General features: G+C 35.0%; 1 protein-coding gene across 2 annotated transcripts in view; it reads right to left on the bottom strand.

The window, feature by feature from the left end:
• LOC149805795 (unconventional myosin-XV-like) overlaps positions 1–26,382 on the bottom strand; it is a 180,016-nt gene that overhangs the window by 47,775 nt on the left and 105,859 nt on the right. For both annotated transcript variants that reach the window (XM_089950497.1, XM_089950496.1), the window contains exons 27-38: positions 25,413–25,722; positions 21,140–21,759; positions 17,651–17,789; positions 14,114–14,376; positions 11,399–11,534; positions 7,976–8,097; positions 6,826–6,941; positions 5,658–5,748; positions 4,027–4,077; positions 3,553–3,661; positions 1,408–1,508; positions 741–791 (exon numbers count right to left, since the gene is read on the bottom strand). In XM_089950497.1, coding sequence (XP_089806623.1) covers positions 741–791; positions 1,408–1,508; positions 3,553–3,661; positions 4,027–4,077; positions 5,658–5,748; positions 6,826–6,941; positions 7,976–8,097; positions 11,399–11,534; positions 14,114–14,376; positions 17,651–17,789; positions 21,140–21,759; positions 25,413–25,722 — 2,109 coding nt within the window. The remainder of the gene's footprint in view (positions 1–740; positions 792–1,407; positions 1,509–3,552; positions 3,662–4,026; positions 4,078–5,657; positions 5,749–6,825; positions 6,942–7,975; positions 8,098–11,398; positions 11,535–14,113; positions 14,377–17,650; positions 17,790–21,139; positions 21,760–25,412; positions 25,723–26,382) is intronic.

The following is a 26,382-nucleotide window of genomic DNA, read 5'->3' as shown; positions in this document are numbered from 1 at the left end:
ATGAAAAGCAGACCTTATCATAACATGCTCTTTATGTACCAGTCCTGGAAATCACCTTATGAAAAGCAGACCTTATCATAACATGCTCTTTATGTACCAGTCCTGGAAATCACCTTATGAAAAGCAGACCTTATCATAACATGCTCTTTATGTACCAGTCCTGGAAATCACCTTATGAAAAGCAGACCTTATCATAACATGCTCTTTATGTACCAGTCCTGGAAATCACCTTATGAAAAGCAGACCTTATCATAACATGCTCTTTATGTACCAGTCCTGGAAATCACCTTATGAAAAGCAGACCTTATCATAACATGCTCTTTATGTACCAGTCCTGGAAATCACCTTATGAAAATCAGACCTTATCATAACATGCTCTTTATGTACCAGTCCTGGAAATCACCTTATGAAAATCAGACCTTATCATAACATGCTCTTTATGTACCAGTCCTGGAAATCACCTTATGAAAAGCAGACCTTATCATAACATGCTCTTTATGTACCAGTCCTGGAAATCACCTTATGAAAATCAGACCTTATCATAACATGCTCTTTATGTACCAGTCCTGGAAATCACCTTATGAAAAGCAGTAACTCAATCATTCTGTATCTGCCAGAAAGATTTTAGTGTATTGTTATTATGTGTACATCAAACATGTGTTGTTTGCTTATGTGTCTACTTTCTTGTCCAGGATTGAGAGCAAAAAGCAGAAGGCTTCTTGAATTTTAAACTTACATACCCTACTTGGAGGCCTCGTTATTCTCTGTACCACATGTTCTGTCAGCTGAGCCTAAAAGAACAGTAAAAATGTAGAGCATTATACATCCAAGCTGTGATGTTAAAAAAGGCATGTCTTTACCAATCTTGCAGTTTAAGAAAATGCTGATAATTTAATGTGGCAAATGTAGAAAATATAATTTTGCAGACAATATATTCTTATTCCATTTTTTAACAAATAAAAATAATTGTTGGTTTTATAGCAACTTTGCTGTTATTATAAAGTGTGACCTGATAAAAACTTGGTGACCAGCAAGCCATTTTCCCTACTTTTCGGATACATACAGGTTTCTCTGGCACTATGGAAAATTTATATAAAATTCCTGGTATTCACCCAAATTATATATAGTTCACTGGATGATGATGATAATGATGATAACAACAATGAATCTGGTATGACTATGTTACTTTGTGTAACATATATATGCTTATTACTTAAAGTGACATGTTATGCTTATTACTTAAAGTGACATGTTATGCTTATTACTTAAAGTGACATGTTATGTATGCTTCATATGTTTATTACTTTTTTGGACATGTAACATTTTCTTTATGCTGATTACTCTCTGTAACATGTAATACTCAATATGCTAATTTTCTCAATTGATGTGTTAACACCATACTCTTACCCTCATACTAGGTGTTCTCTCCACTTCGTGCCTGTGCAGTGGTTTCACATACTCTGCTGGGAAGTAACCAACATTGCCATTCAGAGAACCATACAACCAGCCTGGATTAAAGAGAAATGAAACATCATTAATAATTAGCAAACAAATAGAAAAAAAATACTGATACTAAGTCTAAGAACCATACAACCAGCCTGGATTAAAGAGAAATGAAACATCATTAATAATTAGCAAACAAATAGAAAAAAAATACTGATACTAAGTCTAAGAACAGAGACATTGTTTATCCAAGTTTTTTGGTAATAGTATAAATTGAACTGTAACATGATAGGACTACCTCCATTGATATTTGTAATGGCTTTGCTTCATGTAGGTAAACAAGAGACTACTTTTGTACAGCCTGCCCTTCATTTAGCCACAAAGTAAAAACACTTTAACATTGACTTTAACCTACATACATATGCACACCTGTACATATTCTTATATAACATGCACACCTGTACACACATACATACGTATGAACATACATTCATACACATGCACAGCTGTACATACACACATACATACGGTCATCCAAACATGTGTACGGATGTCAAGTGATCACTACTTCAAACCTCCATCAAGGTAAGCTTGACCATCTATGTAAAATACAACAATATAGGTCAATTAAGTAATGACTTCTTTTGTTTTTGTTAATGTGAATGTTCATATTAAGGAATTCTCAAGGACAGAATAAGTTTAACCTGCATATATCCAAGATGGAACTGCAAAAAGATAATGCAGATGAAACTTTCAATCAGATAGGCCGTGTACATAAGTAAAGGGAAAAAAAAATGTCAAGTTCCACAAAACACTATTTTGCACATTCCCAGACACCATGATGGTTCATTGGGTCCACAAGGGTTCAAATACCACTACATTTGCCCATGTCACCTATCATGTCTTACTTTGCTATTGTCCTATTCAAAATAGCACAGCTATCATGTCTTACTTTGCTATTATCCTATTCAAAATAGCACAGCTATCATGTCTTACTTTGCTATTATTCTATTCAAAATAGCACAGCTATCATGTCTTACTTTGCTATTATCATACTCAAAATGGCACAGCTATTCTGTCTTGATTTTATGACAGCATTACAAAAAAACTGGGTAGAATTGTATCATTTTAAACAATTATTTACTCTGTCGAGTTATTCCTCAGATTCACTATCTCAACAAAACAAGGCACAGCGAGTCGATGTTATCCTAATACTGGAACTAAGGCAATCTACTAAATAGAGCTGTGCAATCATACAATATTCTCATCACAATAAAGTTGCAGTTTTTGCCATCATTTATACCATAGCTCAAAATTTCAATTTTCACCAATGAAATGTGTCACCAAGACCTTGTCTTTTTTTGACAGCTTCCCTGAAAATGATAACAATCTTTGATAGATCAAACCGGACCCTCCATCCACAAGTAGTCTAATATCATTTTAACCACATTTTTTAGTTTATACCAAATCTTCAATGCTTTTTCCAATGACACAAAATATTAAATGTATACTATGACCTCTTCAATGTTATAACTGTGCTGATGATGCTTCTTTTTGTTTAAAATTCATGTTGTTTTTACCAATAAATGTGTTTATTGGTTTGGGCTTTGAAAATTTTACCAACACTGCTTTCAGTTCTCATTTAAGTCTCAAATTAACGCTTCAAGTGGCATTTTGTTAACCAGGCCAATATAAGATCTATATTTACATACAAGGTGGATCCAACTGCAAACTTCATGGACCTCGATCTGCCATCATCTTATCCATTGGCAGATCTGGGTCTAAGCAGTTTCATAGGAGTGATCATTACAACCAACAAAAAAACTGACCCTGACTTGTCAGCACATTCTCCAATGGAAGATAGGGTCTTATGTTGTTTGCAGTTGGACTTGAGTTAGCAACTATATACAGTATGTGATAGATTCTTTTAGTCTTGCACGGACACAGCCTTGTGGTGCATGACAAGTGACTGAAAATCACAAACCCTTCAAATGTTTTACAATCATCCTGAAAGTATTACCACTGGAAAAATAATGTGTGTACCTGTCTGAACTATCTACTTACTCCAGCATTAAAAAGATAAACACTATCTGAGCTGTATGAACCTACCATCCTCTACATCGGCATCCATCAGTTTGATGACATCCCCCTTTCTGAAGGACAACAATGTGGATTCCCTGGTGATATAATCCTTCATTGCCACAACGTAGCGGTTTACCTTCAAGAAAATCATACACATTAGAGTTTCTATCGAGTTAAACTAAGAGCTATCTATATGAAGCAATCAAAGCTAGGCAAAAAGACCAATTTTTTCTTGTGAGCAAAAAAAAAGTAAAAATGTTCGGCAATCAAATTTGTATGCTTCAAATGTTCAATTACCTCATTTATGATTTCATGATTTTCTAATATACAGATGCAATATCAAACAAGGTTGCAGATTTAAAAAGTCAAATCAATTACATGCCATTAATTTAAATAATAACAATATGCTGCAACTTTCTCCACATAAAGTCTTGGATATTTTAGAACAGACACACAGAGACAGACAGAGAGACAGAGACAGGTAAATTCTAGGTGGCCTACCTTGTCACTGTCATGCAAGTACTGATCAATCATCTCCTTCACCTGTTTGGCCTGAAATAAAATTAAAAAAATTTAACCCCTGTATACAATATATCCCTAGAAATCATGCACCAACAAAACATATTTTATTTGCCTAAAGAGATCTAATGTACTTATTTTAGACTATATAGAATGAGCAAACACAATATGATTACAATAGAGTTTAGTGCCACTAAAGTCTGTACCATGGTATGCTGCTGTGATTTTGAACATACCACAATACATAACCATTGTATAACCCAATTAGGGACAAGCAATTTAATTTTTTAGGCCAGGGGCCTGGAGTTTTTAAACAAAATTTCAGCTATCAAATAGCTGCTCAAAACATACTTGCTCTTATTTACAGCTTTAAGGACACCATATCACATCCATTATATTAATATCTTCAGATAAAAGAAAAGAAAATATCTCAGCTCAAAACAAAATCACAGAGCCCCCAACCCCTCGATAAAAGATCAGTACCTAATAGTAAATGAATTTGCTATGTGTAGGTTAACTATTATAGAGGTTGTCATCTAAAAGACAACTAAAGTGAGATGATTAAGTTTACACTGTAGTGGACACCCTGTAAAAGACATTATGCTAACATTAGAGAGTTTGTTGATAAAAATAGAAAGAGCTAACACCAAAGCCTGCAATTTACTAAGTAGACTACTGACATAATAAGCAGGGAAATTGGAGTATGATGCCAACTACAATATAGATATTTAGCAACAAGGGCCAGTAAACAAAAAAACAAAGATTACACAATGAGAGAATATTTAGTGGACATTAGAAATTATAAAAAATTCAAAAGAAAACAACTGCTCTCCTGAAAATCTTAGGATAATTCAGAGTCTTACAAAAGAATTTAACACATTGACATAGCTTAGAAAATAACTAAAAATTACATTTTGTTTCTTCTTTTATCCAAATTTTTCCAAAAATATGGATCTGGCCTGAAGATATCTTTAACATCCTGTTTGGTTGCCATAATGGCATATGTGACAGATGTCAAACATGTGATTAAAAGGTTCATAAATATAATAATATTTATAATATTCAAAATTAATTTGGGACAATAACAACAATTCTGGAAAAATATATTCTGAAATAATAAAAATGAAAATATGCTAGTAAAATCATTAAATTTGTAACAAATAAATCATGGGCAGTCAAAGCACAGATTAATGGGTACAGCATCCAATGTAGGCAGACGAATTACTGATAAATGGGTACAGCATCCAATGTAGGCAGACAAATCAGAGATTAATGGGTACAGTATTCAATGTAGGCAGACAAAGCACAGATTAATGCGGACACCATCTGATGTTGGCAGACAAAGCACAGATTCATGGGTACACCATCCAATGTAGGCAGACAAAGCACAGATTCATGGGTACACCATCCGATGTTGGCAGACAAAGCACAGATTCATGGGTACACCATCCAATGTAGGCAGACAAAGCATAGATTAATGGGTACACCATCCGATGTTGGCAGACAAAGCACAGATTAATGGGTACAACATCCAATGCACAGATTAATGGGTAGACTATCCAATGTGGGCAGAAAATTTATGGCTAAAATTAGATGCTATTTTTGTTACTTACCCTGTGAGTGTAAAAGACCATGTTCTTGTTCTTGGTGCTTATCTGTATGGAACTCTTACTGGGCAACACCACATCGATCACGTCCTCAAATCTACATAATAAAAACCACTTTGCTATCTCATATTAAATCACAATACAAAAAAAAGTGTGGAAAAAAGAACTACATCTTGAAAATATTTATTAGTGATTCTGTCTGACAAGGAGTTATATTTATTCTGACATGAACTTGTAGGATCAAACCCTTTATGGTTCCTTACAAAAAGTATCAAGGTACAAGAACATAACATTGTAAAACACTGATAATCCCGAGTCTTCTGTTTGTAAGATCATGAAGATGTCCCTGCATCTTTAATACTGTCCTCCCCCAATATGACGCTGTCCATTAATGCGGACTATATTAAAGGGAAGGTCATCTTACACCGAGATATTAGATAATAAAATGGATCAATGACCATATCTGCCTCGTAGAAGGACCACAATATAAAAAAAAAACTTATGAGGGAGTACTGTACTGAACTCAAATCACATTATTTTAATCTGTGTATACAAATATATAACAATTTCCAACTGAATGCACACAACTGCTAGCATACTGTTATATGGTGTATGCCAAAATATTAAGCTTCATAGCATATACTGTATGTACTTGCTTATAAGTCGAGTCAAATCCTAAAGATCCTTTTCTGCCTTAGAATCATGCACCTGCAGATCAGAGTTTATGTTGTTCTACTGATTACTCCTAACAAACTGCACTGACCCAAATCTGACAGCACATAACGTACTGGCAGATTTGGGTCTGTACAGTTTGCATTTGGGCTGAGTTATAAGCAAGTAAATATGGCATACTTCTTTAACTTAAACAATAGCTATTAGAAAGATCAATTTTGAGGATTTAAACAACTAATGGATCCCAAAATGTAAGTCATTAAATAAGGAGCAATGGAGTTACATTTTTTCTTTCCTAAAGTATGGCTCAAGAAAATCAATGAAACAATCAACTTATAGCGACATATTTGCTATAAATATGATACTTCTATACATGTCATCCTGTGATATATACAGCATGTTGCAAAATCTTTAACTATGACACACATTCTGGTCATAAACACATGAAAGATTAGCTTAGAGATTTTGATTTAAGTAAGACTTTATGTAAGGTACAACTAACTTTATGTGTTCCATGACCTTCAGGTAGTCTTCCACCAGGCTTCGGACCCGCTGTACCAGGTAGATCCCAGAGTGACTGACCCCAATATACTGAACTTCTGACAAGTTGCCACTTGACTGCATAACAGAAACAAGAAGCATCACAGTATTTAAAGTGGCATTAAACACTTGTATGTAAAAAGAATCGCAAAATAATATAATGTTAGCAACAAAAATTACTAATTAGAGCACACTGTTGGTTTTGTTTTGGGGTTTTTATGTCATTTTTTAGCATATGGTAGGCTATATGTGGCAAGCAGTATATTTGATGAAGACATACTAACATAGATCTGAGTTTTGAACCCATGTGGACAAAGGTGAGATTTCGTTGTTGTCGTCCTAGGGTTTAATGCCATTTTTCAGCACAGGATAGGATATACATGGCGGCCAGTATTAATGGTGGAGGAAGAACCCAGGAAAACCCCGGAAAGAACCACCAACCCATGAGAAGCTACTGGCAAGTTTTCTCACATACCCACATTGGCCGAACCCGAGACCTGAACCCATGCAGACAGAGGTGAAATGGCAGTGATCCGTAATGGTGAGCGCTTTAGACCACTCTGCCACTCGGGGCTCCTTGAGATGTCAGTGATCTGTACAAGTAAGCATCTTAGATCACTTGGGCCCCTGGAGCCCCACATAGTTAAAATTTCAAGAAATCATTAATAACCATTCTACAGTAACAGCTGTAAGAATTCATTCTCAAGGCATTTTGCATAAATGTTTAGATCAGATGTCCTTCCTGACGACTGAAGAGTGTGTGTGTGTGTGTGTGATCTGGATTTTGTACATAGCTTTAACAATTTTTCAGTCATATCGCTAAGATGTCTGCAGTGAGACAATTTGTAGTGATGTCTAGCACTGGGGAACCATGCCACAGACATATAGCATGATGTCCCACCCAGTCACATTATCCTGACACCAGGCTGAAATATAAATATGAAGGACACATGTATGCATTGGACAAAATTATTTCATCTGATGAGTATCCCTTACACACATATTTAACATTACTTTAATTGCAAGAGACATTCCATTGGAAATGCAGCTTTAGTGACCTAGTAGGAAATGTGAACAAAGAAAAGATCAAATTCTAAAGAGAGATTACTCACTGCAACAGGAAACAGGCGACAGAAGTAGGTGGGCCATTCCTTGGCAGTGTCCACGATGATTTTCTTTACCTGGCTCTTGAATGAACCTGTCAGGTAATTGGCCATGGTAATACCATGGCTCTCTGAAAAGAAAAATAAACACATCCAGAGATATATATTAAAAAAAATTCAGGAGAAAATATGGTTATAAGACTGTTGATTATAAGATAACAAACATTAATTACAAAGAATGTGTATCACAGGTATGGTTGAACAAATTAGTGATGATCACATTAGACTGAATATTAATAAACAATAAGAAACCATTTGCTGATGCTTGTATATTTATTAAACAGGAATGTTATTTAGCATACATATTTAAAAAGACTTTTTTAAATAATTATCTTAAAAGTTCAATCACCATGTATGTAATAGTAAGCAATACCTTGGAGATACTGTGATAGAAAGCAATACCTTGGAGATACTGTGATAGTAAGCAATACCTTGGAGATACTGTGATAGTAAGCAATACCTTGGAGATACTGTTATAGTAAGCAATACCTTGGAGACACTGTGATAGTAAGCAATACCTTGGAGATACATTAGTATGTAGGCTTCATCATAAACCAATACGACTCTAGCAACTCTACTGCCCAACACTCGGTACATCTTAATGGCCAATTGTTCTACACCACTCACTAGTTTAAAAAAAGCCACCTTTTGCTTCATGCAGTCATTCATTAAACTATTAATAAATTTCCACAACATCACATGGCTGCATTGAAAGAGGGACTGCAGCCAATAATGCCATCCTTCCCCTGTTAGCTGTAAACACTAGTCTGTCCACTGAAGCACTTTCTTGATTCCATGAAGGAATGGGGAAAAAGCACTAGACTGAAGCTGCCTAGCCCATGTAATTGGTAGTCTCACATATGTGTGTTCAAAATAGCTTAAAAGTTTTCCATGAAAATGTTTGCAGTTGATCTGGAAGAATAATGCTGGATGACTTAGATGTTTTGTCAGTAATCTGAGGGGTGATCTAGCAGGGCCATCCAGTAATTTGTTGCATCGCATTGGTATAATATTATCGGGATATTGAACAATGTATTGGAAGGTCATAGAAAATACATAGAGGAAGTGCTCAGTGAGCATCACATCTATGTCTGTGAGCATCTCTGTGAGAACCTAATTAAATGCCAACCATATTTTGATCTCAAATTTGCAGAAGTATTTGTTGCATTGTTGCACTTGATTAAAAACAGACCTGCTTTGTATTTTCCCATTAATGAGATATGATCAAAAGTCCTATAATCATTATTTGTATAATCATTAGTCCTTGTGATCAATATGCATATGATAATTAGTCCTTGTGATCAATATTTATTTGATCAATAGTCCTTGTGATCAATATTTGTATGATTAATAGTCCTTGTAATAAATATTTGTATGATTAATAGTCCTTGTAATCAATATTTGTATGATTAATTGTCCTTGTGATCAATATTCAAATGATTAATAGTCCTTGTGATCAATATTTGTATGATTAATAGTTATTGTAATCAATATTCATATGATCAATAGTCCTTGTGATCAATATTTGTATGATCATTAGCCCCTGTGATCAATATTTGTATGATCATTAGTCCTTGTGATCAATATTGTATGATTAATATTCATTGTAATCAATATTCATATGATCAATAGTCCTTGGGATCAATATTTGAATGATTAATAGTCAAAGTGATCAATATTTGTATGATTAACAGTCCATGTGATCATTATTTGTATTAATAGTCCTTGTGATAAGATCAATATTCTTTGTGATCAATATCTGTATGAGCATTCGTCCTTGCAATCAATATTTGTATGATTAGTTGTCCTTGTGATCAATATTTGTATGATTAATTGTCCTTGTGATCAATATTCATATGATCATTAGTCTTTGTGATCAATATTTGTATGATCAACATTGTGATCATTATTTGTATTAATAGTCCTTGTGATGTGATCAATAGTCTTTGTGATCAATATTTGTATGATCAACATTGTGATCATTATTTGTATTAATAGTCCTTGTGATGTGATCAATATTTGTATGATCATTAGTCCTTATGACCAATATTTGATCATTAGTCCTTGTGATCAATATTTGTGTGACTATTAGTCCTTGTGATCAATATTTGAATGATTAATAGTCCTTGTAATCAATATTCACATGATCAAAAGTCCTTGTTATCAACCTTCCCTGTGATCAACAAGTTATGACCAATCATCCTAAAATCAACATTCCCATGATTAAATATCTAGATACCAAAGATATAATGCATTACTGTCATTTATCAAATAACACCACAATGACAAATCATTAACTTTAAAGAGTGCCATTTTTATAGTCTTTGCTATGACTTGGCCAGGGCTCGAACCCACAACCTCCAACATCCGAGGAAGATGGTGCTCTAACCAATTAGGACACTTGAACAATCAATTCAAAATCTAAGAAACAATGATCCATTACTACTGGTTGTCAATGACCCCAAATCATGGTTTTCATCAACATGGTTCTTATCAACAATGACCCCAAAGCATGGCTCTTATCAACTATGAACCTAAATCAAGTGAAATATTTTACATAGCTATAAAGAAATAAATCTGGCCAATTTATTGGTGTCAATGTCCTTACCATATATACTCACAAGCTGGGTTCAACTGCCAACAACATAGATGCTGATCTGCTGTCACAAAATATGCCAGCAGGTCTGGGTCTAGTTTATTCTACTGATTAGTCCTAATAGATTGCACAGAAAAAGCCTTGCCAGCACATTATGCAATGGCAGATCTGGGTCTATGCCGTTTGCAGTGGGACCTGACTTATTTGGGTACCGATATTATATAAAGAGTCACAATATATGGGGGGAGTTACTCTGAGATACTAATACACTGCTGTTAAAAAATCCTTCCAACTTAATTTTCAAATTATTGTCTTCGATAATATTGTATAAAATACAATGTTTATCATGGCAGATTTTATCTTGTCAACAAACAATTAGTTTCTATATTTTTTTATAATCCAGTATTTGCTGGTATCTCTTGGTTTAAACTGTATTTTTTTATACTTTACCTAGAGTTTTCAATAAAGTTTTTTAAAAAAACAATATAAGGGAACATTTGGAAAGCCTTGGATACTTTGGATCATGTGTACAGCCTGACCTTTTGTTCCATTACACATCATTCATAAATGGATCACATGACTAACAGGCAGATTTAAAAAATAATTTTCTTTGAAATATTAGTGATTTAGCATAGATTATGAATAAAATGTTCTTGAAAAGAGGAGGAATGCAAATTTCTTGATGCTAATGGGCAGTGATATGGACTGTAGGATTGCAGTATTGAAAAAGGATAGTACCAAGAAATGCAGGAATTTAAAGTAAGTTGTACACTTACCCAGCATGCCTCTCATCTTTATGCGCTCCTCCTTGCTGATGCGGATGCAGCCGAAATTGTGGACATCCTGTACTATCTGGCAGAATACCAGATGCAGTGCAAGCTGGTTGTCCAGTCTTTCACGTGGATAGAACACCTGGAATCAACATAACTAGAACTGTAAACCAGACAACACAAGCTGAACTTTTGTTATTAAAAAAAACCCACAGTGAACAAGACTGTCACCATGCTTATCACATGTACATGCCTTCCACCAGGGATCCCAAAAATCCAATGGCTATTGCTGGACATTTTTCCCCAAAACTTGATGTGGTGGCCAGATAAAAAGAATTCAATACATAACCATTCAAAAGAGGTATAACAAGCTACAAACAACACCAGAAACTGCATCAATTTCAGCTCTGGATTTGCTGCTGTTTATGTGTTCTCATTCAATGTTTCACTAGTTTTTTTCCTCAAATGTGGGGATGATACCAGTCACATAATCTGCATAACTAACCTCCCAATGTTGTCATGCCAGTTTTGTTGCTTAATTAGAAATTAATTAAAGTTCACAGCCTCTTGCTAATAATCAAATTCATTCCAGAGCTTTATGATATAAACCTATTTATCAAGTTGAAACTTTATTGTGTGTGTGAGACTTTTAATGTAGCTTTAACAATTTTTCAGTCATATCGCTATGATATCTGCAGTGTGGCAGTTGATAGTGATCATGCCACAGACATGTAGCATCAAGTCCCACCCAGTCACATTATCCTGACACCAGGCTAACCAGTTCTAGCACTAACCTCTTACTGCTGAGTGCCAAGTGAGGCAGCTGCTAGTAACATTTTTAAAAGCTTTTGGTATGACTTGGCCAGGGTTCAAACCCGCATTCTGTCACATCAGAGGTAGATGCTCTAACCACTAGGCCACTGGAGCAATCTTGATACTTTATTAGAAATATAGTTTTCAGATACAGTCAGGTAACAAGCCAATCAGATGAAAATTTAACTCATTTACAACAGAACTTAGATGATGATAATATAAGATATATTAATAAATCCAACTGATTGTCAGTTTCCAGAGTCATAACAAGCTATGCCAATTAGATACAAGATTACCTTATAAAAATACCCAGATCTTGCTCATGATAAGGCTATTTAACAAGTCTGATCTCAACAGAAATATAGTGGATAGAGTGTTAACAAGCTCATCCAATCAGATCCAAGATCACATCATCTCAATAGAAATATTGCAGATAGAATGTTAACAAGCTCATCCAATCAGATCCAAGATCACAGCATCTCAACAGAAATATAGTGGACAGAGTGTTAACAAGCTCATCCAATCAGATCCAAGATCACATCATCTCAACAGAAATATTGCAGATAGAATGTTAACAAGCTCATCCAATCAGATCCAAGATCACATCATTAATACAATCTCATTTGTAATCATGCTCAACCAAGATCTTGAATTGAAAAGAACCTATTTACCAAGCCCCAATTCCATAAAAATATAATTCAGTTTGGTAAAAAAAGGTCTCAACCAATCAGATGTAAGATCACTTCATAAATAAGCATAGGTGTTGCTCATAATAAAAACACACAAATAAGCATTGGTGTTTAATAATAATAAAACACATAAATAAGCATAGGTGTTGCTCATAATAAAAACACATAAATAAGCAATTAAAATGAGGTCAGAAATAATATCTCGAGTGATGAGAAGCTCAGCAAATTATATGGAAGATCACCTGATTTCTATGCACAGATCACTCATAATACAACCTGGATGACATAAGCCTATTGGCCAAGACTGATAAAACTTAAACAGAAATAGCTACAAAAGTGTTGACAAGGACAGCTGAACAAATCCAATGCATCTGTCTTATAATTGTACCTATCCACTATCTTAATACCTTAGTTCTAAAGTTTAATCAACCTTGAGTTGTAATAGGCTCAGCCAAATGACGGCAAGGTTAACTTACTTATATCCATTATTCTCACTTGATCAGAATCAGATCAGAAATAGGCTTTAAGCAGTGGTGACAAGCACAACCAATCAGATGTAAGATCACCTCATTTACTATACCTTGATCTTGCACAGTAATGAATTTGTTTCATACTTTTAAGATATAAGAGCATATTCCCAGTTTGGTCCAAGCTGGATTGCCTCCAGAGTGGTACCCAGCAATTATCAACAGACAAATGACGGATAATGCAAAATAGGTATTACATGATGGACCCTAGACCATACCAACTATTGGGCAATATACCATACCATATAACAGACAATGGACCATAACATCTATTGGACAATAGACCATACCATATAACAGATAATGGACCATACCATCTAGTGGACAAAAGACCATACCATATAACAGACAATGGACAATACCATCTATTGGACAAAAGACCATACCATATAACAGACAATGGACCATGCCATCTGATGGACAATAGATCATACCATATGATGGACAATGGACCATACCATCTAATGGACAATGCACAACATATATTGCATGATGGCTACTGGGCCACACAACATGACCATGCGAGTTACAAAATTTAAGATTTTTTGAGGTAAGAAAAATCTATAAAAAAATTTAAAACCACTCTTGAAGGGTTTCATCAGATAAAAGTATGGTCATCAACATTTATAATAATGATTTGATAAACGGAAAGATAAAGTAAAGCTGTAGTAATAATACACTTAGAGACTTGCCTCCTTCCTAATTTGCAGAGTCCAGGGTACATTGTGGTAAGTCAGGAAGACAGCATTTTTATCTTGCAGGAAGAGCTCTGTCAGAACACGCTCCAGGGCAGCATAGTCTATCATCTGACGATCAGGCTCTGGCTCAGGTTTAGGTTCAGGAGGTTCTGGTTTGGGCTCCACCTGAACAATCTCCGATACCATCTGCTTCATACTTGTCTGTGTTGCTATAGGGCGGGAAGGAGGTGGACGCTTGGGCAAAGAGGGAGGTGGCACTGTATATGTAAATATTTAACTTAGTTTTTGTAGTTGCATCAAGAAACATTTTAAAGACGGTTCTAAATTCAAACTGATAACTGTTGAAGTTGCATTTTTTATTTCTTATCTCATTATTATAATGATCATAAATTGTCATGTATATCAAATAACAACCCAATAGTGTGATGTGATGCAACAAGTGCAATATAATTATTTCTCAATCAGGTGCTCAACAAGATTCTCCTCTTTTTCCATAAGCCACATGATTTAGATATTCAACAGCTCTAATCCAGAAAGGGTGATGCAAAAATATACAAGAGTATGCATTCTATTGGTCAAGTTTTGTACTGGTATACTTCTTTACAAGACCATTGCAAATACAAACTGCACAGTCCCAGATTTTCCATTGCAAAAGGTGCCAACAGCACTGGGTAAGTGCAGTTTGTTAAGACTAATCAGTGGAAGAAACAATATAGACCCTAATCTACTGGTGTATTATGTAATGGCAGATCTGGATCTATAGTTTGAAGTTTGACCTCACTTGTGAGCAAGTACATATTATATTCACCTTGTTATGTGGTAATGTTACTATATGCATTTTCATAGTCTATTGGTCCAAAGAACATCTATCAGTCCAAGGAGTGTCTATTAGTCCAAAGAGTGTCTATTGGCCCAAAAAGTGTCTATCAGTTTAAAGACGATCTATTTGTTCAAAGAGCATCTGTCAGTCCAAAGAGTGTCTATCAGACAAAGAGTATACTGGTCCAAAGAGTGTCTATCAGTCCAAAAAGAGTCTATTGGTTCAAAAAGTCCTATCAATCCAAAGTGTCTATCAGTTCAAAGAGTGTCTATTAGTCCCAAAAAGTCTGTCAGTCCAAAGAGTGTCTATCAGTCTAAAGAGTGTCTATTGGTCCAAAGAGAGAACTTGCTCCTAGACATATCAGCAACAAAGATGGAGGTATTTTAAGCAAGCTGTCAAGTGCATTAGAGTTAAAACATTTAAAGAAATTCTTCAAAAGTAAAAGAAAACTTGTTATAATAGAAAGGAATTATTAAAATAACAGGAAGAAAGGAAGATTTCTTAAAATGAAGATAACTGATGGGAATATTCTGGGGTTAGCTGCATATTTACGCTTTTTAGACAAGTGATTCAATAGTTCCAAGATCCAGGCTAAGAAAAGTAGTCTTTACTTATATATCACATTAAGACAAAACACTGCACTCTCCATTAGAAACCAACTTTATTCCAATATATTTCAGTTTTTTTAGAAAATACTGATTATCTACTTATTCAATAAAAATGGTAATTTGCTACATCATGTTTACTGCTTTTAGTTTTGGTGGAACAAACAAAATAAAACAATGATTTCCTAAATGCTGGTAATATGACGGCGCTTTGTGAGATTACAATCAGCAAATGACAAGAAAACTATTTTTGTACAATACTTGCATCCAAAAGACCTAACTGGCTAGATAATATTATCAGATTTCTTAACTGAATAAGGTAACAAACACAGAATAAATAGAACAAATAAACAAAACAATGTCAATGCTCAAATTCTGGGTTTGTCCATGCTCAATTCAAATAATAATTTAAGAAACAAAAATGAACAATCTCAGCAATCTCAAATGCTTCTTGTATACAAGTACAACCTAATATTAAAGTTATCATTTAAAAAAGTAAACAAGAACATATGCACACAATATTCAATTTATTGTCCTCTTCTCTAAATGGTATTTCCCAACATACAATTTTTTATCCGATTTTTGTAAACAATCTGATTCCTCTAGACATTCAATTTCCTGGTTTAACCTCTACAAAAGCCCCAAATAAAGAAAGAATAAATTGATGTAAAAGGTTGTTGTTGTTTTGGTGTTTAAAACAATACTACCATGTGTATGAGCAATAAAAAAAGACCTAACAAATTCAATACTTACACCATGTTTTCATCCGAGTGAATAACATTAATGGAAGCCAACAATATGACAACGATATTACCACCTCTATACAACACATAAAACACCTGTCAAGATCAATCACTTACACTGTGGTTTCATGAATCATGAACATCAAAGGAAACTGATGTCACCAAAGTGTACAGATGATAAGGAAATTGAAACAACATGGAATCCTTAGTTTGTGGCAGCTTCATGTACAGACCAACTTCAGCCAATATACTTGACAATAAATAAATATTACAAAGAAGAATCAAAATCACACTTCCACAACTGATACGCTAAAAAGGTCATGAAGGCCGTCAGGGAAACGGAACATGTTACTGGTAATGATCATTACACTGTATAAGTGAACCTTGCAATCTCATTAATCAAGCCAATTCGCACTGAATGGTTAACTGTAGCGCATAAACATCATGGAAAACTGGAACCTAATTACTAGTGGTTTTGAAACAGTTGCACTTATTTAATTCTACAATTTGGGGATTATTTACCTGACAAGCATCTGTGTGTACCATAAGATTTGACTGACATAATGCTGATACTGTGGCTCTGTCGTAAAATTGGTGAAAGGTGAGCTTTAATACTCGACTGCAATGAGCGTATGTAAATCATGTTTCATTAATAATCGAACTTCAAGTAATAGTATTTTGCAGGCATGTTGTTCTTTTGGAGGAAAACTGCATTGATAACAAGACATGTGCTTTCAGGAGGATTCAAATGTTTTGATCAATCCGAATAAATATTAAATTAAATTTTCATATACAAGTATTTTTATTTTTATTTTATCATTTTCAGTATTACTAGTAGTTTAAATACCTTGTGCTTATTTTCATTTCTCATTATCCTTATTTGTCTTGCATATCAATTTAAGCCAGTCAAAGGAAATTACAGCTACCAAATACCCTATTACTGTGTGCATTGGAACAATATCAAATGCTTTATAATTCTATTTTTCAAAGGGATAATATAAAACAACTCAGAAGAAACATGTTCCTAGAAGCCAAACAAGTGGTAAAACCTTGCCTGTAAATTTAAGCTCATTTATATTCAAAATATAGGTAGTTAAACTAAGAATAGGAAAATAAAGAAAGAATTCTTCCAAAAAATAGAAACAACAGGAATCTTGACAGCTTCCTCAAATTTTGCAGTGGTTGAAAAATTTGCTCAGAAAGCTCTGGGATGCAAATTTTGCAACTAAACCATCTTAAATGCATGATGACAGAATCTGCAGCCAGAAAACTCCAGCATAATTTGCAATCTTGGCTGAAACTTGCAAGCTATATGAACCAATGAAAAACTAACAGACATCACACAAAATCATATTGGTCTCACCCTCCACTTTAGGTTCTGGCACTGGAGGCTTTGGTGTTTCTGTTTCCACAGCAACACTGGTCCCACCCAACTTCTTTTCTAAAAGTTGAAGTGTAGCAAGATGGACTGTTTCTGCAAGGGATTTGGTCTTCTTTGTTTCCTGAAAAGCATGAGAAAAATATAAATTGTCAAGCATTGTATGAAGTAGGCCTTGACTTTCTATAAAGAGTACATTTGTAACAGCCAGATATCCACATGCATGTACTATTAAATCAAAACATTTTAAAAAAAACTGATCCTCCAACCCATGACTATCTCATACATTTTCTTTATAATGGTTTAACTGTGCATTCTTCATGAATTTACCAAAATATTTAATTGCAGATGTCCCAAACTACTACATATACCCATATAAGTCAACCTTCTTACTAAAAAAAATTATTAATCCAGAGTATGGGTCATCTTGTAAGCGAGATATAGCAAAAAGTTTTAAAATCTGAAATACCATAATGACTGTTTATCAAAGGACACTAAGTCTTGGGACACCCTTAATTATTTTCAAATGTAATTTTTTATGACCTAAAAATGTTGGGGCATAAAATCATAGCAATTGTTTCATATATCTTAAGTCTTGGGACACCTTCATTTTTTCTACTAACAGATCAATGTATTTTATCAATCATAATGACACATGAAAATGAGTTAATGGTTGTTAAGGGACTATCATCATTAACTGTTACAAGTTAATACAATTTATTTGTAAATGCAATAAATTTATTTAATTTTCCTGTTTTCTTTGTAACCAGTTAAAGTGTGATTTCAGAATGATAACAATAAACAACAGTAGTATTTGGTTCAACACTTGCATTTAGAAACTTTAAAACTTCTGTATCATTTAGTCAACTGTTACTGATTGTGCCATAAAGGGACATGCATATTAACAATGAATTTTTAACACCTAAGTAAAGCATCTACAGTCCAAATAACACTTTTATGAAAATAATCCAATGATTTTGATCAGGACTTAAGATTATGCAGACAATACATGATTGCAGGATATATATGAAACTTTTTTCCGAAGTCTTTTCACAGGTAAGAAATGGGTGCAGATTATAGTTGTGTGCTAGTTATATATGTGAAAATATGGTATGTACCTTATATAAATTAAATGCATTATATCAATTAAAAAGATATCAATTTTTAAGATCAATCACTGAAAAACAGTAACTCCTGAGTGCATGCATCAACTCTAGATGAAATTTAATCTAGAAGAATCTGATTTGGAAAAAACAAAGCAAAATCTGCATCTAATATTTGGGGAATAAAGACAGATACAAGTGATGCTAAGCATGAATTACACTGTTTATGTACTGTAAAATATCCTGATGACACCCTCTGGTCTATCGGGTAAACTCTGACTGGCCCGTGAATTAAGAAGTCTTTATTTATCTTCATTTAATTTCATGTTTGAGAAACTGAAAAATGTGTACATGCAAAATAAAAATTAAAAATAAGCATTGAAATTTAAAATAGTTTATGCACTGCTTTGTTTTACTCAGTGGACAATTCAAGTTTGCCTAGATACTTGTTCAATGTCATGTCAAACCTCTTTGATCATACCGCACAACTGACACTTGTTTAACTGAGGCAATCCTTTAAGGAAATTTCAAAGACTGTATGATTAAAGTGCATCTTAGAGACCCGAAGCTCAACCTCTACATCAGTGCTGTTCATCCCGCGGCCCGCGGGCTGATTTTAAATGGCCCGCCAGAGCTCTAGCAGCTATATAGTCATTGCTTTTCAGTTTTCTACTGCGGCCCTCAACTTCAAGAAAAACATTTTTCAGTGGCCCATGGTGTCAAAAAGGCTGGACAGCACTGCTCTATATAAATGATGGTCCAAGTTTATGAATAGTCATCGTTCTGTCAATTACAGTGTACTTTGTCGCTTAGATATCACACATCATGAATTCCTAAACTTGGGTACTTTCACCAATTTGTGGTATTCCTGTGGGCAGGCTGGTTAATGGCAGGTTTACAAATGAAAATATAATGCACATGATGGATCATTTAAGTGAAAGGTTACATATGAGATATGACCAACATCAAAGTACCAACAGATGACAGTAAAGACAAAGAATCAGAACTGGATGATGAATCAGATGAAGACTGCAAATCAGGTGATATTTTTGACTGGATGACAGTGGAGGAGTTTGGAACTTTATTTGGTAACTCCATGATGAAGATGAATTCTTGGACTTTGAACCAGATGACATTAGACAGCAAAATTTATAGGATACTGTACATCACAAAAAATATCGACTTAATTTTTTTTATACTACTACTTTTGAAATTAATGTACAGTGGAACCTGTCTTCACCTCTTTTGCCCCAAAATCATAGTCTCTCAAGACAGGTGGTCTCTCATAACAGTTAACAATGCTATATAATCAATAAATTTGTGCACTGAGAGTGTGGTCTCTCAAGACAGGTGGTCTTTCAAGACAAGTTTTACTGCATGACGAGATATTGTGAATCACATTCTGGATAATAATTTTTACTCCTGTATATGATATAAATCAATGCATGGATTTATTATATAAATGGATTGAAAATTTTAAGCATTATGGATCTCATTACATGAAGATGGACAAACTGTTAAGTTGTCAATTTATTTGTAAATATTCAACTCAATAATACATATGGTTTTGTCTATTTGTCCTATTTTGGTCTATTTATACAGTTTGACTTGTTTATTTTTTCCCATGTGCAACTCTAACTCACTGACAACATGTCCCCCATTTCAGACAGATCTAACTTGCAAAAAACACCTTGATGTTTAGTATAGTCATAGAGAAATTCTCTTTTTGCAGCCCCAAAATGGGGGTGAACATATAGTCAAATTGACTTAATAAGCATGTATATATGTTTAATATAGGGAGTAAATGTTTAAAACATGCCATAAAATATTTAGTCCTAAACAAATTGGCAACCTAGGATTTTTTGCCATCATAAAAGTCATTGGACTTTAAAGGATAAAAAGCAAGCAAATAACCTCTTTGAATAAATGAACAAATATGAACTGCAATTTCCAATTGGTTGACATCAATAAATTATGTTAGTTCTGAAAAATCCTCTGGAATGTTGCATCTTGGCTGCTCTGTAATAGGATAATCCAAAAACCTTGCAAAGTTACCAGAACTAGTATAATAGGTCAATGTGACCTACTTTTGCACATTGTTAATACCTATAGTTTCATGACAGTGCACACAAAAGTGAGCTACATGCAAAAATGTAATGATACCTAAAAAAAGTATAATGAAAAGTTATTCCCATTATCAATATAAATTAATGTTATTTAAAATAAGTCAGCAGGCTCATCATAGCAACTCTTGACCTATTAAAGCAACCAAACTTGCTTTGAAAACTTTGTAAATTTAATACACCAGCAGCTGCATGTTAAGTACTAAAAGATTCTTGGAAATTATGTAAGCTTCCATTGGCTCCCTTACCTTCTTTTCTGGTGGTGGAATCTTTTTTATTTGATTCAATGGTCGAATCTTTTCATCCAATTCTCGTGCTACTTGTTCATCAATTTCCAATTTCCCTACCTCTCTTTTTTCTTTTACAAAATTGTCTGCAAGTGGTGGCCATATCACTTTTCCTATTCGAACTGTCCTGGCACGACCTTTTCTATCCTTGAATGTAAAAGTTCCCCTATCCTTATCAAAATTTGGATCTGAGGCAGATGGAGGAACAGGGGGAGGGGGAGGAGGTGCAGGAGGCAGAGCTCTATCTGCAAACTGAGGTGGAGGTGGAGGTGGTGATGGAACCATTTTATTCACTTGTTCATGTGTGACACGTCGAGTCTCGTTGTACGAAACAATTGGACGATGATCCTGGGGTGGTGGTGGTGGTGGAAAGTGATTTTGATTTACTGTTTTCCTTTCAGTTTGACCTTCAAAGTGAGTTTTGATTTTGTAGACCCTTTTGGGAGCACTTGAAGTGTCTGTGACTGTAGTCATGGCAATTCCAGATGGAAGCCCTGTGTGGGCAGTGACTTGGCTTGGTTGGCTAACTGCTACCATCAATGGGACAGCTGTACCATTTGTCTGTGAAAAGACTGACCCAACTGAAACAAAAAAATTTTGGATTCATTTGGTCATGTTCATAACAGAGCTTCAGTGTCAAACCTGCCTAATGTAAATTTTAAAAGTTCAGTTTTCAGACTGGTTTAATTTTAGATTTATTCATTAAATAAAATCCCCCTTTATGATTAAACAAACAAGATGAATTCAAACAATTTACCTTAAGTGCATGAGCCAAGAGGTTAAATCAAATTGCAAGGATGCAGGGTTATTTTAATTTAGTGAAGAAACTGGTGAGAAAAATACTCTCGCCAGGACAAGGAAGTCCCAGTCATGGGGTTACATAGGTTCATGGGGAGACAAATAATATGACCCCTCGACTGGGAATTCCTTGTCTCAGTCCAAACCCTAACATAGATTCTATTAACTTCCTATCACATGACACTGATTAACACTTGATGTCCAATAAATGTAATTGTGTCCCTTCCTGCTCTTATTCACAATAATCTGAATATTCCTTTTTATTATTCTGTACTGATTATTAAAACTGTTTAAGAGGCTTTTTTCCCATTTGTCTTTAACGTGTATTGGTAGCTGGATGCCATTGTATGTTGTTGTTGTAGGGTTTAACGCCATTTTTTAGCACACAATATGCTATACATGGCGGCCAGTATTAATGGCGGAGGAAGAACCCGGGAAAACCCCGGAAAGAACCACTGACCCATGAGAAGCTACTGGCAAGCTTCCTCACATACTCACATAGGCTGAATCTGAGACTCGAACCCATGCAGACAGAGGTGAGATAGCATTGATCCGTAACAGAGAGCTCTTTTGACCACACGGCCACTCGGGACCCCAGATGCCATTTGTTAAAAATTCCATAATCAACAGTTTGATCAAGCAGATGCTCTACGTATCAAAATATATGCAGTTTAAAACATCTGTGGTACCAGTGTAAAGTTAGTCTCATTCCTGGACAAATTCTACAATTGCTAATAATGAAACCTGGATCCAAATCAAACACGGATGAGCCAATTATCTGGATTATACCACAACAATCACATTTCCATAGTTTTTCCTTTTCCTTAAGTCTGTATTTGAATGGTCATTCTTGTAAAACTTATGACAAAAGGGTTGGCAGGTCTGCATTATTAGTGAACACATTAAAGAATGCCAGTCCAGTACAGTCTGTCTGACTCGGATGGCTTTGTAAGTGATGCAGGTTCACATGGAATTTCATTAGGAATGGTGGGTTTGGTCAATTGGTCAGTTGGCACAACAACTGCAGAATTATGACCATGGTATACATAAAAAGCTCTTTTCTACAACTAGACCAGTTGATCAGCAGCTGGAGAAGTGTACCAGAGATGACGTATGTTTTGCAGTCCAGCCAGGTGCTGTAGTGTGGTCAATGTGGACCCTCTATCCATTCCATATTGGTTATACAAAATGTCTTGATGGCTGGCTTGCTGGTTGGAGACGAGATGCTCCTGACCATTATAATCATATGCTGCTTATTTGTAAGCAGTTGGAATGGCAAACCAATGATAATATATACTTTGCCGTCTAGCTGGCTGATGCAGTATGGGTCGGTAATAGTCCATACCATATTGGAACTGAGTGTCCATCCATATTGTATTGTGAAATTGCCAATCTTCATATACAGCTTGTTTTGTTTTTTATATTGTCTTGCACAGATGGAATTAATGATTGAAAGCCATCACAACTTATTGGTAAGGTCATAGACTTTACACCATTGCGATAATATAGAAATGGCATTTCTACTTGTCATCACATCAACAAAAAAACTGTTTTGAGTCATACTAATCATGTGATTCCAAGGCAGATACAGATATACAGTATGTTCTAGTACTGTTTCTGCATCTGCAAGAGTGGAGAGGTCATCTTACATCCCCATTGAGACTAATCAATGATTTACAATGTAATAAAGTGAGTAAACTTTTGCAGTCCCTGAGCAGCTTTATCAAAATGTTGGGTCAAGTATTTTTGTACCAAGTGCACAAACATTACACAAGTGTGCCAATAAGTATTTCTGCTCATAGATACAATTTGTGTCCATCCTCATGACGTTAAATTGTTTACACTTCTTGCACTTGTTTGTCCACTCTGTGATGATGAGGATCAAACAAGTGCATAAAATTAAAATAATGTAAAACCAAATTGAAAACTACAGTGCCTGAAAAATCTATGGTGAAATTTTATATTAACCTAAATAAATCACATGACGATCAAGAACAGTATTGCAAAAATATCAACAAATTCACCAGAATTAACGTGAATGTTGCATGCATCACATAAAACAACATTTTGTCTCAAGTATTCTGAAAAGAAATGTGGGCGATTACAGTTATAAAATTTATTAAATTTAACTGAATTGTCAGAAGATTTTTAAGCACATGGCAATGAAAGTAAAAACTGGTTTAAAATGCATATAACAGTAGCCACCTAGCAAAAAGAATGACTATAAGAGTTGCTTCCCTTTGTCTATATAATACATAGATGGAGATGTTTTTCCATATTTCCAGGAGGGATCATTTCAGAAGTAGCAAAGAAACTTATCCTAATACAACATGATCAGATAAAATAATTGATGGAAAAAAAAATGTTCTCTTATAATATTATGAGTGGGTAATGTATCTGCTCAAGAAAATGAAAAACTCTTTGGAGGAGATATAATAAATTTATTTTTGTATATTTTCAATTTCTTCTTCTCCATATAGTCAAGTTCAAAATAACTAGCCTCTCATGATGGCTTATACCATGTCAACCACAGAATTGCTCTTCTATACAGTTGTCAATACAAATATAACAGCGAAAGGAAACCCATATGAAGTGGATTCAGAATGAAATGGTTGTAGGACTTTCCATCCATCCATCATACTGTCAGTTCAAGCTGATGAAACAGAGCGAGCCCCATATAAACCAATCACAGTCATAGTCTAGGAAGACTTCCACCTATCATAACCTTTGAACCTATATTCTCAAAGGTTACCGAGTACAAATTCGAGCTCAAGCTCCAAGTCTGAAAATTAAAAAAAACATGCAGTATATACTCGCTAATAAGATGAATCCAACTTCAAACAGCACAGACACAGATCTGACATCATAAAATAAACCAGCAAATCTGGTCTGTACAGTTTATTAGGAGTAATAAGTAGAACAAACAGCACAGAGCCTGATCTACAGGCATATTATGCTCCACCAGATCAGGATCTTTGTTGTTTGCAGTTTGATTAGACTATGTCAGCGAGTTTATATAGTAGTCTTCTTTTTAAAAAATGGCTAGAAGCATGGAACTGTCAGGACCATAACATGGTACAACCACTAGGATGGCACTGTCAGGACCATAAAATGGTACAACCACTAGCACGAAACTGTCAGGACCATAACATGGTACAACCACTAGCATGGCACTGTCAGGACCATAAAATGGTACAACCACTAGCACGAAACTGTCAGGACCATAACATGGTACAACCACTAGCACGAAACTGTCAGGACCATAACATGGTACAACCACTAATATGGAACTGTCAGGTCCATAACATGAGTCAACATTAGCATGCTAAATTTCATTAAAATAAACAAATGCTAAGTATTATATTTGGTTTATAGACTTTGACCTTGACCCCAAGATTTGAGAACATGCATAGCAATACAAGACTACATCCAGCACCTGAGTTAAAGCTGGAATCTGGACTAAGCATGGTCTGGTTGAAAGGCTGGGGCTGATGCTGGTTCATTTGGTGCTGCTGCTGTTGTTGCAACAGCTGCTGAAACTGCTGCTGCTGTAGGCTGGCCTGCATGGCTGCTTGCTGATGCTGTAATGCTGCTGCCTGTTGGTGCTGCTGTAATGCTGCTGCCTGTTGGTGCTGTTGAAATGCTGCTGCTGCCTGTTGTTGCTGCTGTAACACTGCTGCCTGCTGCTGTTGTTGCTGCTGTTGCTGCTGCTGCAATGCTGCCTGCAACAGTACTTGCTGCTGACGCTACAACATTAAATAAAACAAAATAATTTTGCAAGTAATCTTCACCAATGCCATAATTTTACACAAGAGAGATGCACACACACACAAGGCATATGTTTATGTGACTGGCAGTGCTTAATGACTTAACAACCTACCCAGCTGTAGACTGGTACCAGCACAGTAACCTGTACCTGACTGATGTACCACTGACAGGAGTCATTCCCTCTTAGTTGCCTCATACCAATGAAACTGATAAGCTCCAGCTTTAGAAGGCTGAACAAGTTTTTAATTTTAATACATATGCTGTGAAGTCATGACAGTGCAAAACTAGGAAAAGAATAACTGCTTCTCATTGAGCCTACTTCCTGCTGCAAGATTCCATACCCTATACACAAATGGCATGGGTACTAAAGACCAATTATTAGAGTATAAAATAATTTCATTCATGACATGAATAACTTCTTGGTTTCATGGGCTTAGTGGAAAGCATTTTAGGGTTAATTAAAGATGAAGAATTATACATGTGATTCTATCTGAATTAGGCAAAAAAGCAACGTTTTTAAAGCTGTCTACCACACATACTGTTTTTAGTTGAAATCTACCACGTTTGAAAATTTAAGAATTTTTTTTTAAACAATTGAATAAAAACAAATATGGTATTGTTGTGGTATAAAAATAGAT

Source organism: Sinohyriopsis cumingii, chromosome 2, assembly GCF_028554795.1.
Source record: "Sinohyriopsis cumingii isolate HCF-2022 chromosome 2, ASM2855479v2, whole genome shotgun sequence".
Taxonomy (NCBI): Eukaryota; Metazoa; Mollusca; class Bivalvia; order Unionida; family Unionidae; genus Sinohyriopsis; species Sinohyriopsis cumingii.
Note: the sequence above shows the minus strand (reverse complement) of the source record. Positions and strands in the feature narration are given on the sequence as shown.